Source organism: Tachyglossus aculeatus, chromosome 9 (genome assembly GCF_015852505.1).
Source record: "Tachyglossus aculeatus isolate mTacAcu1 chromosome 9, mTacAcu1.pri, whole genome shotgun sequence".
NCBI classification, from domain to species: domain Eukaryota; kingdom Metazoa; phylum Chordata; class Mammalia; order Monotremata; family Tachyglossidae; genus Tachyglossus; species Tachyglossus aculeatus.
This window is the reverse complement of record NC_052074.1, coordinates 24130098-24145858: the sequence shown is the minus strand read 5'-3', so window position 1 is coordinate 24145858 and position 15761 is coordinate 24130098. Positions and strand designations below refer to the sequence as shown.

Genomic DNA, 15761 nt, shown 5'->3' with positions numbered 1-15761 from the left:
AGGCTCTGTATATATGTATATATGTTTGTACATATTTATTACTCTATTTATTTATTTATTTTACTTGTACATATCTATTCTATTTATTTTATTTTGTTAATATGTTTGGTTTTGTTCTCTGTCTCCCCCTTCTAGACTGTGAGCCCACTGTTGGGTAGGGACTGTCTCTATATGTCCAGGCTCTGTATATATGTATATATGTTTGTACATATTTATTACTCTATTTATTTATTTATTTTACTTGTACATATCTATTCTATTTATTTTATTTTGTTAGTATGTTTGATTTTGTTCTCTGTCTCCCCCTTTTAGACTGTGAGCCCACTGTTGGGTAGGGACTGTCTCTATATGTTGCCAACTTGTACTTCCCAAGTGCTTAGTACAGTGCTCTGCACACAGTAAGCGCTCAATAAATACGATTGATGATGATGATGATTTATTTATTTATTTCACTTGTACATATCTACTCTATTTATTTTATTTTGTTAATATGTTTGGTTTTGTTCTCTGTCTCCCCTTTCTAGACTGTGAGCCCATTGTTGGGTAGGGACTGTCTCTATGTGTTGCCAACTTGTACTTCCCAAGCGCTTAGTACAGTGCTCTGCACACAGTAAGTGCTCAATAAATATGATTGATTGACTGATTGATTGCTATTTGCCTGCTGTGTGGCCTTGGGTAAGTCACTTCACTGTGCCCAAGTTTAAATACCTGCTCTCCCTCCCGTTTAGACTGTGAGCCCTTTATGGACCAGGGGCTCGTGTCCGACCTGATTAACTGTGTCTATGTAAGTGCTTAATACAGTGCTTGGCACAGAGTAATCACTTCAATATTATTATTGCTATTATCATTATTATTCAGGAAAACTCCACCCTAAAGAAGTTCTGCATAACCGTTCTGATGTTAATTTTAATGCTAAAGTTGATGGTTTTTTTTTTCAACTTCATCTGATTAGGACTACATGGGATGATTCAGACCAAAGACACTGCCTATAAAAATCATCACCTGTGCAGAATGAGCTCTTCCACATGTCAGATCCAATGAAGGAAAGCTGCCAATTAAATATCGGCAATGCTGGTAGAAAAAGAATTCCGTTGATTTTCAACATATGGCCCTTACACTGACATATCTGGCATGTTCTTAGTGACTGGCAAACAAAAATACTTGGGTTTATATCTGAAAAGTAAAGCTAATATGAGTTGGCAAGAGACACTGAATTTGATATTTTAAACACACATCTCGGAGAATTCTCTGAATGTTGATTAAATGGTTTTATCCCATCTTTTAATTTCACTTGCCATGAAATGGGAATTGCTAGGGCTCTGATAAACAGATCAACAAGACAACCAGTTAAATGCGATGTGATGGGAAAAAAAATATTTTCCTTCCTACTGTGTCGCTTTATCATCATCATCATTAAACAGTATTTACTGAACTCATAGTGTGTGCTAAGCACTCTACACTCCGTTCTGCTATATCACGGGTCTTCACCAAAGGTTTTGGCTAGAACGCTATTTGGGAATTGAGGAACATTTGTCAGCAAGAGCAAGCTTGTTGGTTTTCGGGATATGGGAACACTTGAGTACTACAGCGCGATCTTTTCTTAACGCTTGAGCTTGCAAGGATACAACACTTATGTTTAAGTATTGGGGGTTACTAGGCACTCGAGAAAGTTTCCAATTGAGAGGGGAGGCAGATAGACAAGGATTGTATACAAGTTCAATAAGGACGGGAGAGAAAACACAGGAATACCTGGTATCATCGAAGATTATTCCAAAATGAAATAATGAACTGGAAGGGATAAACGGATATAGATATAATAATAATATGGCATTTGTTAAGCGCTTACTATGTGCAGAGCACTCTTCTAAGCACTGGGGGGGATACAAGGTGATCAAGTTGTCCCACGTGGGGCTCACAGTCTTCACCCCCATTTTACAGATGAGATAACTGAGGCTCAGAGAACTTAAGTGACTTGCCCAAGGTCACACAGCAGACATGTGGTGGAGCCGGGATTCGAACCCATGACCTCTGGCTCCAGAGCCCGTGCTCTTTCCACTGAGCCACGAGATATGAGGTCCGAGCATGGCTGATGACATGACCGTGGAGCTGAGCATTAGTCAAGAAAAGCCTCCTGGAGGAGGTGGCTTTGACGATGGAGGCCAACAATGGTATGGAGGATCAATCAATCAATCAATTGTATTTATTGAGCGCTTACTGTGTGCAGAGCACTGTACTAAGCGCTTGGGAAGTACAGGTTGGCAACATTGAGAAGTAGCGTGGCTCAGTGGAAAGAGCCCGGGCTTTGGAGTCGGAGGTCATGGGTTCGAATCCCGGCTCCGCCAATTGTCAGCTGTGTGACCTTGGGCAAGTCACTTCACTTCCCTGGACCTCCGTCACCTCATCTGTAAAATGAGGATGAAGACTGTGAGCCCCACGTGGGACAACCTGATCACCTTGTAACCTCCCCAGCGCTTAGAACAGTGCTTTGCACATAAATGATAAATGCCATCATTATAATTATTATTATTATTCTTTGCGACGAAAGGGAGTTCCAGGCAAGGAGAAAGTCACAACTCCTGTGCCTCAATTTTCTCAACTGTAAAATGGAGATTAAAATTAAAATTAAAATTAAAATACCTGTTCTCCCTCCTACTTAGTCTGTGAGCTCCACGTGGGACAGGGACTGTGTCCACCTTGATTCATTTATAGTCACCCCAGCACTTAGAACAGTGCTTGACATAGCAGGGGCTTAACTATAATAAATAATAATAATAATAATAAGTTGGAGACCACCCCCAAATTGGAACACAATGCCACCTGACTTATGAAGAATAGTGGAAGTAGCTATAAAGCTGTCTACTGTATTCAAAAGATTCCACCATCTGTCTGCTTACGTGATCCTGGGCAAGTCACTTATTTTTTCTGTGCCTCAGTTACCTCAACTGTAAAATGGGGATTAAGATTATGAGTCCAGTGTGGGATAGGATCTGGGTGCAACCTGATTATATCTACCCCCAATGCTCCGTAAGTGCCTGGCGCATAGTAAACGCTTAACAAATGCCATGTGGGGGGGTGCGGCTGATGGTAAGTTGTGTAGAGCACTACCTACTTAATCTACTTTAATGTTTGTCTGGAGCTTAAGCTATGATGCTTACTGGCTTCCAGAGTACAATTTATTTTTTCTTTAGATGATGTGAGGTAGCTGACTTTCAGCTTTTTACTCTGTGTCATCAAGGAGGATTGTTGGCAGCAAGTATAAATTGCCTAAGGCACTGTTGGCACCTAACCTGGGTATTATTAAGGTTAATTGTCAGCCCACAGTGCTGTGCCAATTTTGTTAAACCAATCAATAAACAGCTCCATGTCTGCAGAGTACAGTCATTGATATAAAATAGCTATTAGGAAACTGTTCAATGATTCGGTTGGAGGCTCTCAGTCTACATAGATGAAAAAGCTTTCAGAAGATCAAAACTAAATCCACACAACAAAGCCCAAATTTCGGTTTGCATCATCAAGTGGAGAAAAAGTTGACTCATTATATGACCTTGCTTAACTCCACTTGAGGTGGAAAACAGACATCGATGATGGTACGATGACTTGCCTCTCAAATGCTAGTGAATTTTTCAGGACAGCCCAAATTGGCTAGTAATTACTAGCCAGAATGAGTCACACTCGGCAGGCACGCACTCAGTTGATGAGGTTTGCCGCCGTTTCCAGGAGTTGTTTAGCGGCAGGCAAGGGGCGAGGGCAGATGGAAGATGAACAGCATCATCTACGGGCAGATATTGGGGCCGGGGGCAGGTAAAACAGGATTGTCAGTCAGGAGACGGCAAGGACTGGTAATGTCAGTTGTCTCACCTGAACAGCAGCTACCAAACACTCTTCAGTGAACACTAATGAAGGCAGGGCCTACCAGGTGCTAGATGTCAGGGCCCGACACAAACCGACAGAGGGAAGGAGGACCAGAAGTACCGGCCGAACTAACAATTACTGAAAGATTTCCCAGTTATTAAAAGAGGGGACTATGATCAGGTTAATTTGGAGGGAAGCCCGAACACAAGCTCAGCTGAAAAGAAGTAATTTCCCCCAGCATGATCCCCTTTCCTCTCCACGTTGTGGTTTGGGAAAGGGAATGGGTCTTAGATGGGCATCAGGGCAAAGCCCCTTTCAGAGTTGCCAACTTTCTATTTTAACTATGAGGACCCAAGTCCTCTGATTCCCAGGTCCGTGCTCTTTCCACTAGGAAAGAAGCACCCTGATTGAATACCCTAGGGATATTCATGCATTCAGTCGTATTTATTAAGCGCTTACTGTGCTTGATAAACAATACAACAAAAGACAGGGACAATCCCTGACCACAACGAGCTCACAGTCTGGGAAGGGGGGGAGGGTGGGGGGATATTGTTTGGTTTGGGGTAGTAGGGGCTCAATTAACTGGCTATGATGAATGACAGTCATACCTTTTATTGGTGACAGCAGAATATTTCTCACGAAAACAATATATCCAAATGCTAATGAATAATTCGAAGTCAGAACTCTCAGTGTGACACTATTTGCCACTCACTACCTTGGCATATGTATCATGGGCTGGTTGTAACCCAGGGCACTTACATATATGTACGTACGTATGTACGTGAGTGTGTATGTGAGACAGAGAGAGAGAGACAGAGAGAGACAGAGAGAGAGAGAGAAAATTAGGTTAAGGTTTAGTGGTTTACGGGGAGGAGCAAGCTAGATGAGTTTGAGTTGATTTCTCCAGGAGTGAAGATGGACTGCACTAAATAATCCTCTCTTTTCTGCCCCAGTACCCGCATATTCAAAAGTTTGCATGTGAAGACGGCTGACATATTACGGGTGCAGTGTGTACTTACAGAACAAAGTATCTCTGCGAAACCTCTTTTGGCAGCTGTCTCCCATTTCCAGTACCATTTCTGAGTGTTGACTTTGCTTAAGATTGGGAGTCTTTTTGTTTTTTAACTGGTTGATAAAGTTTCAGTGGAAGTTAGCAATTAAAAAACACAACAAAAAACCCTCACGAAACAGAAATCAAACCCACTAAATACAAAAAAAATGTGGTTTCACGTTGCAGAACTTTTTTTTGAAAGACCATAAACAACCTGTTTAGAGAAATTTCTCCTCTATATTCCACACCCCACAGCTTCCGTTCCCCCCATGGAACGTAATGAACAAGTAAGCAAGGTCTTCTTTACAGAGTGTTTACTGCATTACCTGTTTCTAAGCCACTATCTAATTTATCTTTTTCCACTAAAATTCTCATTTTTCCCCATGTGTTCAAGACCAATGCTGTGCAAAATATCACCCTCCAAAATGCCTTCATCTCAGTGTCTTTAACATATCTGATGTAAATCATTCTACAGAACTGGCTCGAGTATTTGGTCCAAATTACAATATCAGTGCATGGTAAATTGCTTTATGTATGCTTTCAAGTAATTCCTTTTGAAGGCTGTCTAAAAAGCACTTAAAGGAAAGTGATATGTGCTGTTTTCCTCCTGAACTTATCTATGATTTGGGCCCTACTTTTTCTCAAAAATGCCTAAAATCTCTCAAAATAATTGAGTGGTTCCCTATGTCGTTTTAGTGAAAACCAAGGGAGCTGTCTTCCTCTGCTAGCTCTACCTCATCAGATTCTCCCTTTTCGTCTCTGATCAGAAATGACAAAACTATTCCTGGTGTATTAATAAAGGGTTTTTTTGTTTTCTTATGGTACTTGTTATGTGTTTACTACGTGTCAGGCACAGTACTAAGGGCTAGGGTAGATTCAAGCTAATTAGGGTGGACATAGTCTGTGTTCCATATGGAACTCACAGTCTTAATCCCCACTTTACAGATGAGGTAACTGAGGCCTGGAGTAAGCACTTGAATACCATAAAAAAAAGGGTGAGTCTAAGCACTAAGAGCATATGCACATACACATTTATTTATATTAATTGTCTCTCTCCCCCTCTTGTCTGTAAGCTTGTTGTGGCAGGGAATGTGTCTATTATTATACTATACTCCCCCAAGCACTTAGCACAGTGCTCTGCACATAGTAAGTGCTCAATACATACAAATGAATTAAAGATTGAATTTAATTCAATCCTCTCCCCCTCCTCCCCCTCTCCATCCCCCTCCGCGTTACCTCCTTCCCTTCCCCACGGCACCTGTATATATGTATATATGTTTCTACATATTTATTACTCTATTTATTTATTTATTTTACTTGTACATATTTATTCTATTTATTTTATTCTGTTAATATGTTTTGTTTTGTTCTCTGTCTCCCCCCTTTAGACTGTGAGCCTACTGTTGGGTAGGAACCGTCTCTATATGTTGCCAACTTGTACTTCCCAAGCGCTTAGTACAGTGCTCTGCACACAGTAAGTGCTCAATAAATACGATTGAATGAATGAATGAATTGTATACCTAATGAGCTAAAAAAAGAGAATCCCAAAAGTAGCTGATTAAAACTGAGGCCTCTGACTCAAAGAGGCGTTCTAGAATAATGGAATGAATACAAGGAAGGAAAGTCAGAATGTGTACAAAAGCAAGAAAAGTTAGAATGTGCATCATCATCATCATCATCATCAATCATATTTATTGAGCGCTTACTGTGTGCAGAGCACTGTACTAAGTGCTTGGGAAGTACAAATTGGCAACATTTAGAGACAGTCCCTACCCAACAGTGGGCTCACAGTCTAAAAGGGGGAAATGTCTGTGCAATGGACCAGAGAGATGAAGTATCTAATTATGAAATAATTGTGGCCAAAAGAAGGAAAAAATCATTTTAATGAAGAAAACGTATTATAATTACCTGAATATGAATGTTATGGGGGGAGAGTGGCACGTGTCACACCCTCGTCTTTCAGTCCTGCTAACCAATTGTGTCTGGGACCGCCTCTGAGCCAGAGTGCTTCGAGATGACACACCAGACTGTGCCAACCAGGAGACCTCTTCACTGGGTACAAGTTCAAATACAAGTGATTTGAACACCATGCTGCAAGTATTTCATTTCTGGTAAGTATGATTTTCCTCTACTCAGGGCAAGTTGTACTGTGAAAAGTACATCTTCTCTCAAAGTGCAGTCTATCCTTTCCGTTTACATATTTTGATTGCCAAAGCAGTAAGCACAAAGTAATAAAAAGTACGAATCGGCAAACTCAGTTCCGTCAACCGAAGCCATCGAGTGCTCAGCGACGCAATCCCAGGAGACGCAGAGGGAAACGTAACCTCCCTCTTGTTGTGTGTGTGTGACTCAGGCCTGCCCAGCCTCTGCCTGTCCTACAGCGTGGCTCAGCGGAAAGAGCCCGGAGGTCATGGGTTCGAAGCCCGCCTCCGCCACTTGTCAGCTGTGTGACTTTGGGCGAGTCACTTCACTTCTCTGGGCCTCAGTTACCTCATCTGGAAAATGGGGATGAAGACTGTGAGCCCCCCGTGGGACAAGCTGATCACCTTGTAACCTTCCCAGTGCTTAGAACAGCGCTTTGCATATAGTAAGCACTTAATAAATTCCATCATTATTATTATTATTACCAGCAGCTCTGTTTCCTCCGAGGACAGCTCTAAACTGTGTTAAGAAAAAGTCTCAAGGCAGCAAACCAACAGCAACCAAATTCCCCATAAAATCACTAGATATGGACATTCCTCTTCCCCATCCACACTCAACTAAGGCTACGTGATATAACAAGTTCACCCTGAGCCCAGGGGAGAGGATGGGGACCACACTGATGGAGAAAAACACTTTGTGCCCTGCCTTCCACCCATCTTCCTTTCAGGCCCGTAGAGGAACACCTAAGTGGACTATACTCAACTTACTTTCTTTGAAGATGGTAGAATCAAGCTCAACAGTTTGTTTTTAAATGAAGTTATCGAATAGGAACTATCAGACCCTTTGACTGTGAGCCCGCTGCTCGGTAGGGACCATCTCTATATGTTGCCAACTTGTACTTCCCAAGTGCTTAGTACAGTACTCTGCACAAAGCGCTCAATAAATACAATTGAATGAATGAATGAAAAAACAAGCCCAACAATAGATTTCAGACGGATGGCAAATTTAGGTATTCCCTCTTTGACTGATTCACCTAAACTTATCAGGGCAGCACATTCTATTTCCGAATAACCAGATCACAAATTGTGGCTTATGGTGAAGAATGCATTTTTAAATATTACTAAATCCTTCTTTGAAAGGAGCCGACACGGAGAAATAACAGACATATGGATCATGTTAATGTGTCTGTGTCATAGGAGTTGCTAAGGGAACTGTTTGCTCCTCTTTATGAGAAAATTAATTACTGAAACCACATTATGCTTGAAAACCACGTCAAACATATATATTCATTCATACATGTATGAATGAATGACATATATATATATATATATATATCCACAATATGGTAGGTGAAACTGATGTACACTACCAGGCTTGACTCACATTTTGGACTTCATAACCCTTGAGTGCAGAATAGAAAATTAATCAACTGGAATTAAAGATGAAGGTTTAATGAGGCACAAAATCCCCATATTATTTGGACAAGTTCCCCCCACCTCCCCCAAGTTAATTACATGAAATTGAATGAAGTCTCCTTTGACGTTGATTGCATTTTTCTTGTACAAGCAAGGTTTTAATCAGTAACTCTCAATTTTTATTGAAAATCCTTTTTGTGCTTTACGTAATGTGAAAATGACAATGGCCCTTCCCTCTAGGAGCGTGCATTGTAAATGGGCATGGATCATTCCATTTTTCAGAGTATTTGTTCCCCACCCAACCCCACCCTCATCAGAGAGTTGGTATGAGGGGGTGATAGGATAGCCTACTTCACTTCCAACTAATCAAGGAAAGCTTTGTGGAAGAGGTGGGATTTCAAATGAAGAGTTTAGGCACAGAAAGAAGAGGTAAAATGAGTGATTGTTCCAAGTTACAAGGCATGGACTGAGATTTAGAATGCAACAGAGTGAACGAAAGGGCCTGCTTGATTAGACTTTAGGGAACAAATCAAGAAATACGGAAGGATGACAGAAGTACATTTGACGGGGTTGACATAATCAGTGGCATTTATTGAGCCCTTACTAAGTGCAGAGCACTGCACTAAGCCCTTGGGATAGTACGATACAACAGAATTAGAAGTATGTAGGAAACATTGAAGGAGGGCTACTGGAGAACCTCAGGAAAGAACCATATCACTTCTTTTCTGAAGTCCTCCAGTGAGAAAGACAACCGTAATCATATCATCAATGGTATTTACTGGGCACTTACTGTGTGCAGAGCACTGTACTAAGTGCTTGGGAGAGTACAATAGAAGTCTCTTTAGAATGAGGAAAAAAGGGTAAGGAAAGAGGAAGGCAGTGAGAAGGAGATTTCAGCTTTGCAACCACGTAATATAACCGAGGCCTGAAACAACACTTAGTGAGATGGATCAAGAGGAAGAGGTGGCTTTGAGAGATTCTGTGGAGGCAGAAGTGGAGGATTTGGTAACAGACGATAAAGAAATAAAGCACAGTGAAGGAGTAAAGGTGAATCAAAAAAAAATGTATTTTGGAGCCAGAAGGACCAGCAAGCTGTTCCTTAGTGACTTGGAAATTAGGAGGAGATAATCCCTTCGAGGAATGGTACACTTGGTACTCTTCAAATTTAGGTTGGGCTGGTGGTAAGACTGCCAAGTAGAAGTGTCTGTAGAGGGAAGAAGCATAACTAAACTGAGGAAAAGAGATAAGAAGTGGGGAAGTACCATGTGGGAATAACTACCAAGAAGAGCCAAGAAAGCAGATGATCTCAGCCCACTTAGTGGTCTAAAAGGGGCCCACAGAAAAGACCCAAGGGATAGCTGCAACCTGAGGTAGAGTCTTAAAAAGAGCCATGGAGACAACAGTCCAAAAGATAAAAAGGGAACCACTAAGAAGAGCGTTGCCTTGGAAGCCCAGAAACCTCTTCTGACCTGATGCAAATGAAGAAAAACGTATCTTCAGCAGGTACAACATGCAGTAAAAATGCATCCCTCATTGGCCCCTAAAACATACAACCAGGATTGCATCAAAGTAACTCAAAACTAAGCAATTAAGTACATAGTAAATCCCTGGGCAAAGAAGTCAGCAGTGCGCCCTTCCAAATATCTGATGTCGTTTCTTAATTTTTGATGATTGAGAAAAACCTTAATGATGCTTTATCATTAGGAAATGGCATTGTTTTCCCCTTTGCTCCTCCTCTGCCCCATCCTCTTCCCTCCTCCTTCTCAATTCTTCTCTCTCCCTCATGCTCTACCCCACTTCCAATACCTCCCTTTTTCCACCCCTTCCAGCTCTCTTCCTCCCCTCCCCTTTTCCCCTTTCCCATTCCTTCTCCTCCTCTTCACATTATAAAACTACTGAAAGATTAGAAGGAGTAGCCAGGAGAAAAAGTTTAAAACACCTGGATTGTTCAGTCTGAATAAGAGAAAGATACAGGATCGAGCATACATTAGAATTAGATCAAATGAACGTCGACTGCAGCAAGCAGGATTTAGGTCAGATACAACTCCTTTCATTCATTCATTCAATCGTATTTATTGAGCGCATTCTGTGTGCAGAGCACTGTACTAAGCGCTTGGAAAGTACAATTCAGCAACAAATAAAGACAATTCCTGCCCAACAACGGGTTCACAGTCTAGAAGACTTTCAGGGCAAGGGATAGATTTAACGAGAGAGGTTATAGAATCACTTGTCTTGAAAACTCTTTATCATGGGGGCAAGAGCAACGTAAAATGTGTGACCTCAGAGGACTCTTTCAAAGCTCATTGTGGGTGGGGAACATAATGATGGCATTCATTAAGTGCTTACTATGTGCAAAGCACTGTTCTAAGCGCTGGGGAGGTTACAAGGTGAGGTTACAAGGTGATCAGGTTGTCCCAAGGGGGGCTCACAGTCTTAATCTCCCATTTCACAGACGAGGTAACTGAGGCCCAGAGAAGTTAAGTGACTTGCCCAAGGTCACACAGCTGACAATTGGCGGAGCCGGGATTTGAACCCATGACCTGACTCCAAAGCCCGTGCTCTTTCCACTGAGCCACGCTGTTTCTCTCTTCGAGCCAAGAAACTCTGTAGTGCAGTGCTCTGCACACAGTAAGTGCTGAATAAATACAATCGATTGATTCTATGAAGTTATAAGACTTAAGTAGTACACCAGGTTCACAAGCTTACTATCAATCAATCAATCAATCATATTTATTGAGCGCTTACTGTGTGCAGAGCACTGTACTAAGGGCTTGGGAAGTACAAGTTGGCAACATACAGAGACAGTCCCTACCCAACAGTGGGCTCACAGTCTAAAAGGGGGAGACAGAGAACAAAACCAAACATACTAACAAAATAAAATAAATAGAATAGATATGTACAGGTAAAATAAATAAATAAATAAATAGAGTAATTAATATGTACAAACATATATACATATATACTATGTCAATATTCTTATTCTAAGGGAAGAAACATTTGTTTCTTATTCACTTCCAGACTACCATCATACTTCTGGAACTACCAAGTAACCTCTGTTTCAATCAACGTTTTTTTAAAAGATGTCATCACTTTGGGAAAACTTTGGCTGACCATAACAACAGATATTCAAAATAAGATAGTTATGGACAGGTTTCACTTATAAATTTTGTTTTTACCTTGAGGAGGTATGTGGGAATGTTGCTGAAATCCACTGGCAACTTCAAAAGAAAGCGAGCTGAGAATTCACCGGTCTGTGGAAAGAGAAGGATAGTAATGAATGAGATCCTCGTCTTACAAGTGATTGTTTTAAGTTTATTACTGGTAGAACCACAAGCTAATCATGATCATAAACCAAGTCTCATTAGGTAAGGTCTTCCAACAACGGAGAAAAGATTCAGGACACATGATTCCTTAAAAAAAATTTTAATAAAAACTCAATCATGTCACTCTACTATATTCAAAATGAGCCATTTGCTGAAAAATTAGAGCTGCCCCATCCTCTTCCCTTCTCCTTCTCAATTCTTCTCTCTCCCTCATGCTCTACCCCACTTCCAATACCTCCCTTTTTCCACCCCTTCCAGCTCTCTTCCTCCCCTCCCCTTTTCCCCTAAATAAATAGTTTATTTATTTAAACTACTTTAAATAATGCCTAATACTAAGGCTTTTCTATAAGAAAAGTTGGCAGGGTGAATTAGAAAGGAGGATACTGATGCAAAGAATAGCCATGAGAATTGATCGATGTCTGAGCAATAAGCCAGTAGTAGTGGAAGACTGAATTCTTCGGCCTCTCAAGTCGCGGTCGGCGCTTGCATCATTGATAAAATTTACTTGGGCAAAAAGTGCATCCATTTGCTGAGAGAACTAGTTTCCAGTGGCGGTGCCATAACAGTCCCTGTCCCTAACCAATCCTGTTGCTCCCTTCTCCTACCGATCTTCTCTTCCCACACTTAATCTCCCTTTCTAAAACAGCCCCAAGACAGACCCTTAGGACATTTATACAAAATCTCTCATACGACAAATATTCACACATACGTTTTCCGGTCTAATTGCATCACAGTATAAGGTTAACACCTCCAGTGTAGCTTAGTGGAAAGATCACCCATCTTGGGAGTCAGAGGACGTAGGTTCTAAGCCCGGCTCCACTACTAGTCTGCTGTGTGATGGGCAATACACTTAACATCTCTATGCTTCAGTTACCTCATCTGTAAAATGGGGATTAAAAGTGTGAGCCCCACGTGAGGCAACCTGATTACCATGTATCTACCCCAGCACTTAGACCAGTGCTTGGCATATAATAAGCACTTAACAACCAATATGTGACAATACAAACACTACCAGCCTCCATTGCAATATAACCAAAACAAAGCATGATAATTGAGCCCAGCTCACTAGTAATTACTAACTTGTGAAGCAGTGTAGCCTAATGGAAAGAGCACTGGCCTGAGAGTCAAAGGACCTGGATTCTAATCCCCGGCTCTGTCCCTTTTCTACTGTGTGACCATGGGCAAGACAATTAACTTCTCGGGGTCTCAGTTTCTTCATCTGTAAAATAGGGTCTCCCTTCTACTTAGACTGTGAGCCTCCTGTGGGATTGGGACTGCACCTGACCCGATTGCCTTTAATCTTCCTCAGCGCTTGACACATACAAAGTAAGTGCTCAACAAATGCGATTCATTATTATTACTATTATTACGGTTGTTGTTTGGGTGTTTCCTTATTGTTTTCGCCTGCTGTATCCTATGATAAGGGTTACTTTCCCTGAGCAAAAAGTTAGCAAAGATTAACACACACAGAAAGTCAGAAGTCCCCTTTGTGACTTCAAACTCCCACATGTGGCTGGTTGCCTTAAGCAAGGATGGCACTGAGTAGAGGGGATGAAGAAACATTCAGATGCTACAAGGCAAACAAGCTGATATCTCTTTCAGTGGCTACCCCATTAATCAGCTGTTTCTTCCTCTGCAACCTCCGCCTCCTCAAGGGGTGTGGAAAATGATTGGGGAAACGAAGGAAGAGGAATGGCATTGGGATAAGAAGGAAGGTTGAAAAGGATGGAAAACACAGAATAAAAAGGGAGTCACAAACGTGACGAAAAGCAGAAGCCAAGAATGACTTCAGTTAAAATCCCACGAGGTGCCTTGGATGGCTGCTTCAGCTTGTGTCCTGTCCTCCCTTCTAAAAGAATACCAGCCCCTGTGAGGTAATGAAAGGGACCAGAAGATGGTATGAAGATAATAGCATTTATAGAGCACCACTGGGTGAGATGCACTATGTTGGGAGCAGTTTGGCCTAGTGAAAAGCGCATGGGCTTGGCAGTCAGAGGAACTGTGTGACACTTACCTCCTGTGTGACACTGAGCAATCAATTAATCAACTGTATTTATTGAGCACTTACTATGGGTGGCACGCTGTACTTCTTTTCTCCTTCCCACCCCTCCTTTTTCTCCCCTTTTCTCTTTCCCACCCCTCCTTTTTTCTCCCCTTTTCTCTCCTTTCCATCCCTCCTCATTCTCCCCTCCTTCCTTCTTCCCACCCTTCCTTTTTCTCCTTTTCTCTCCTTCCCATCCCTTATTTTCTCCTCTCTGTCTCCTTCCCACCCCTCCTCCTTTTCCCCTCTTCTCTCCCTTCCACCCCTCTTTACTTCTCCTCTCCTCTCCGCTTGGGAGAGTATGAGGCAACAGAATCAGCAGACGAGTAAGTCACTTAAATTCCCTGTGCTTCAGTTCCTTCATCTGCAAAATGGAGATTCAATACCCATGCTCCCTCCTACTTAGACCGGGAGCCCCAGGTGCAACCTACTTACCTAGTATCTACCCCAGCATTTAGTGCAATGCTTGGCACATGGTAAGTGCTAAACAAATACCACAATTACTATTCTTATATAGGAAGCAACAACCAGCAATATGTCCAAACACCTCAAACACCATCTCTAGAAGGTAGGACCAGGGGCAAATCAATCAATGGTATTTATCAAGCACTTACTATGTCCAGAGAACTGAACCTAGTGCTTGGCAAGCCCCTAAAAAAAGTGCACCTCCCCTGCATGGTTCCAGCACTGTTGTAGAAGCCCCTAGAATATATGCACCTTTGAGAACTGAAAGAAAATCTTTTTGAATGGTTCTTGATGCTCCAGTTGGGGAAAAATCCAAAAGTTCATTTGTTTTTGATTCACTGTGAACCACACTACCATATTTCCAAGATATGGATGGAGGTGTGTGGGGTCACAATTACATTTTTCGAATGCACTTTTCTGACAACAAGTAAAACCTGGAATTTAAGAAAATAATCAAAACTACTGGTGCTCATATAAGGCAAAAATGAACTTATTTACATTTTTAGTTCCTGCTCTCATGTGAATCAGAAGTTCTATTTGTCCAAAAACTACCATTTAGTTCCCTGAATTGAATTTTGGTTTGTATAACAAATATTTATCTAACAGGCTATTTCAGGCCAATATCCTACACGATATTTCTCTGGGGTTCCTGGGGACAACTGCCAACTGCCAGTGACAGGCAGTATTTGCCGCCAATGAGAAGGTTGCTGAGCAGGATGGCAATTTATGGACCTAGCTGATGGCGGGGGTGGGAAAAAGAGAAAAGGAATGGGAGACATTCATATAACATACATAACATTCTGTATAACCTGTATAACCTGTATATATGTATATATGTTTGTACATATTTATTACTCTATTTATTTATTTATTTATTTATTTGTACATATCTATTCTATTTATTTTATTTTGTTAGTATGTTTGGTTTTGTTCTCTGTCTCCCCCTTTTAGACTGTGAGCCCACTGTTGGGTAGGGACTGTCTCTATATGTTGCCAATTTGTACTTCCCAAGCGCTTAGTACAGTGCTCTGCACATAGTAAGCGCTCAATAAATATGATTGATGATGATGATGATGATGAATGGGAGGGGGAAAGGAATGGGAGGGGGAAAGGAATGGGAGGGGGAAAGGAATGGGAAGGGGAAGGAATGGGAGGGGGAAAAGAATGGGGGGAAAAGAATGGGAGGGGGAAAGGAATGGGAGGGGGAAAGGAATGGGAGGGGGAAGGAATGGGAGGGGGAAGGAATGGGAGGGGGAAAGGAATGGGGGGGAAAGGAATGGGAGGGGGAAAGGAATGGGAGGGGGAAAGGAATGGGAGGAGGAAAGTCAGATTTCACTAGAATCTCTCTCTCAAGGGCAGGATGAAAGGGTCCTTTTCTCACATCCAGTTCTGCCTGCAGAATTACGCATCAGGTACAAGAGACCCAGATGGAGAGGGCATGCTGGATGCCAGGGGCCTACCAAGAGCAGCTG

The 15761-nt window shown here is 41.8% G+C and overlaps 1 protein-coding gene across 1 annotated transcript in view; it reads right to left on the bottom strand.

The window, feature by feature from the left end:
• BABAM2 (BRISC and BRCA1 A complex member 2) overlaps positions 1–15761 on the bottom strand; it is a 359856-nt gene that overhangs the window by 225433 nt on the left and 118662 nt on the right. The window contains exon 6 of the mRNA XM_038751295.1: positions 11637–11711. Coding sequence (XP_038607223.1) covers positions 11637–11711 — 75 coding nt within the window. The remainder of the gene's footprint in view (positions 1–11636; positions 11712–15761) is intronic.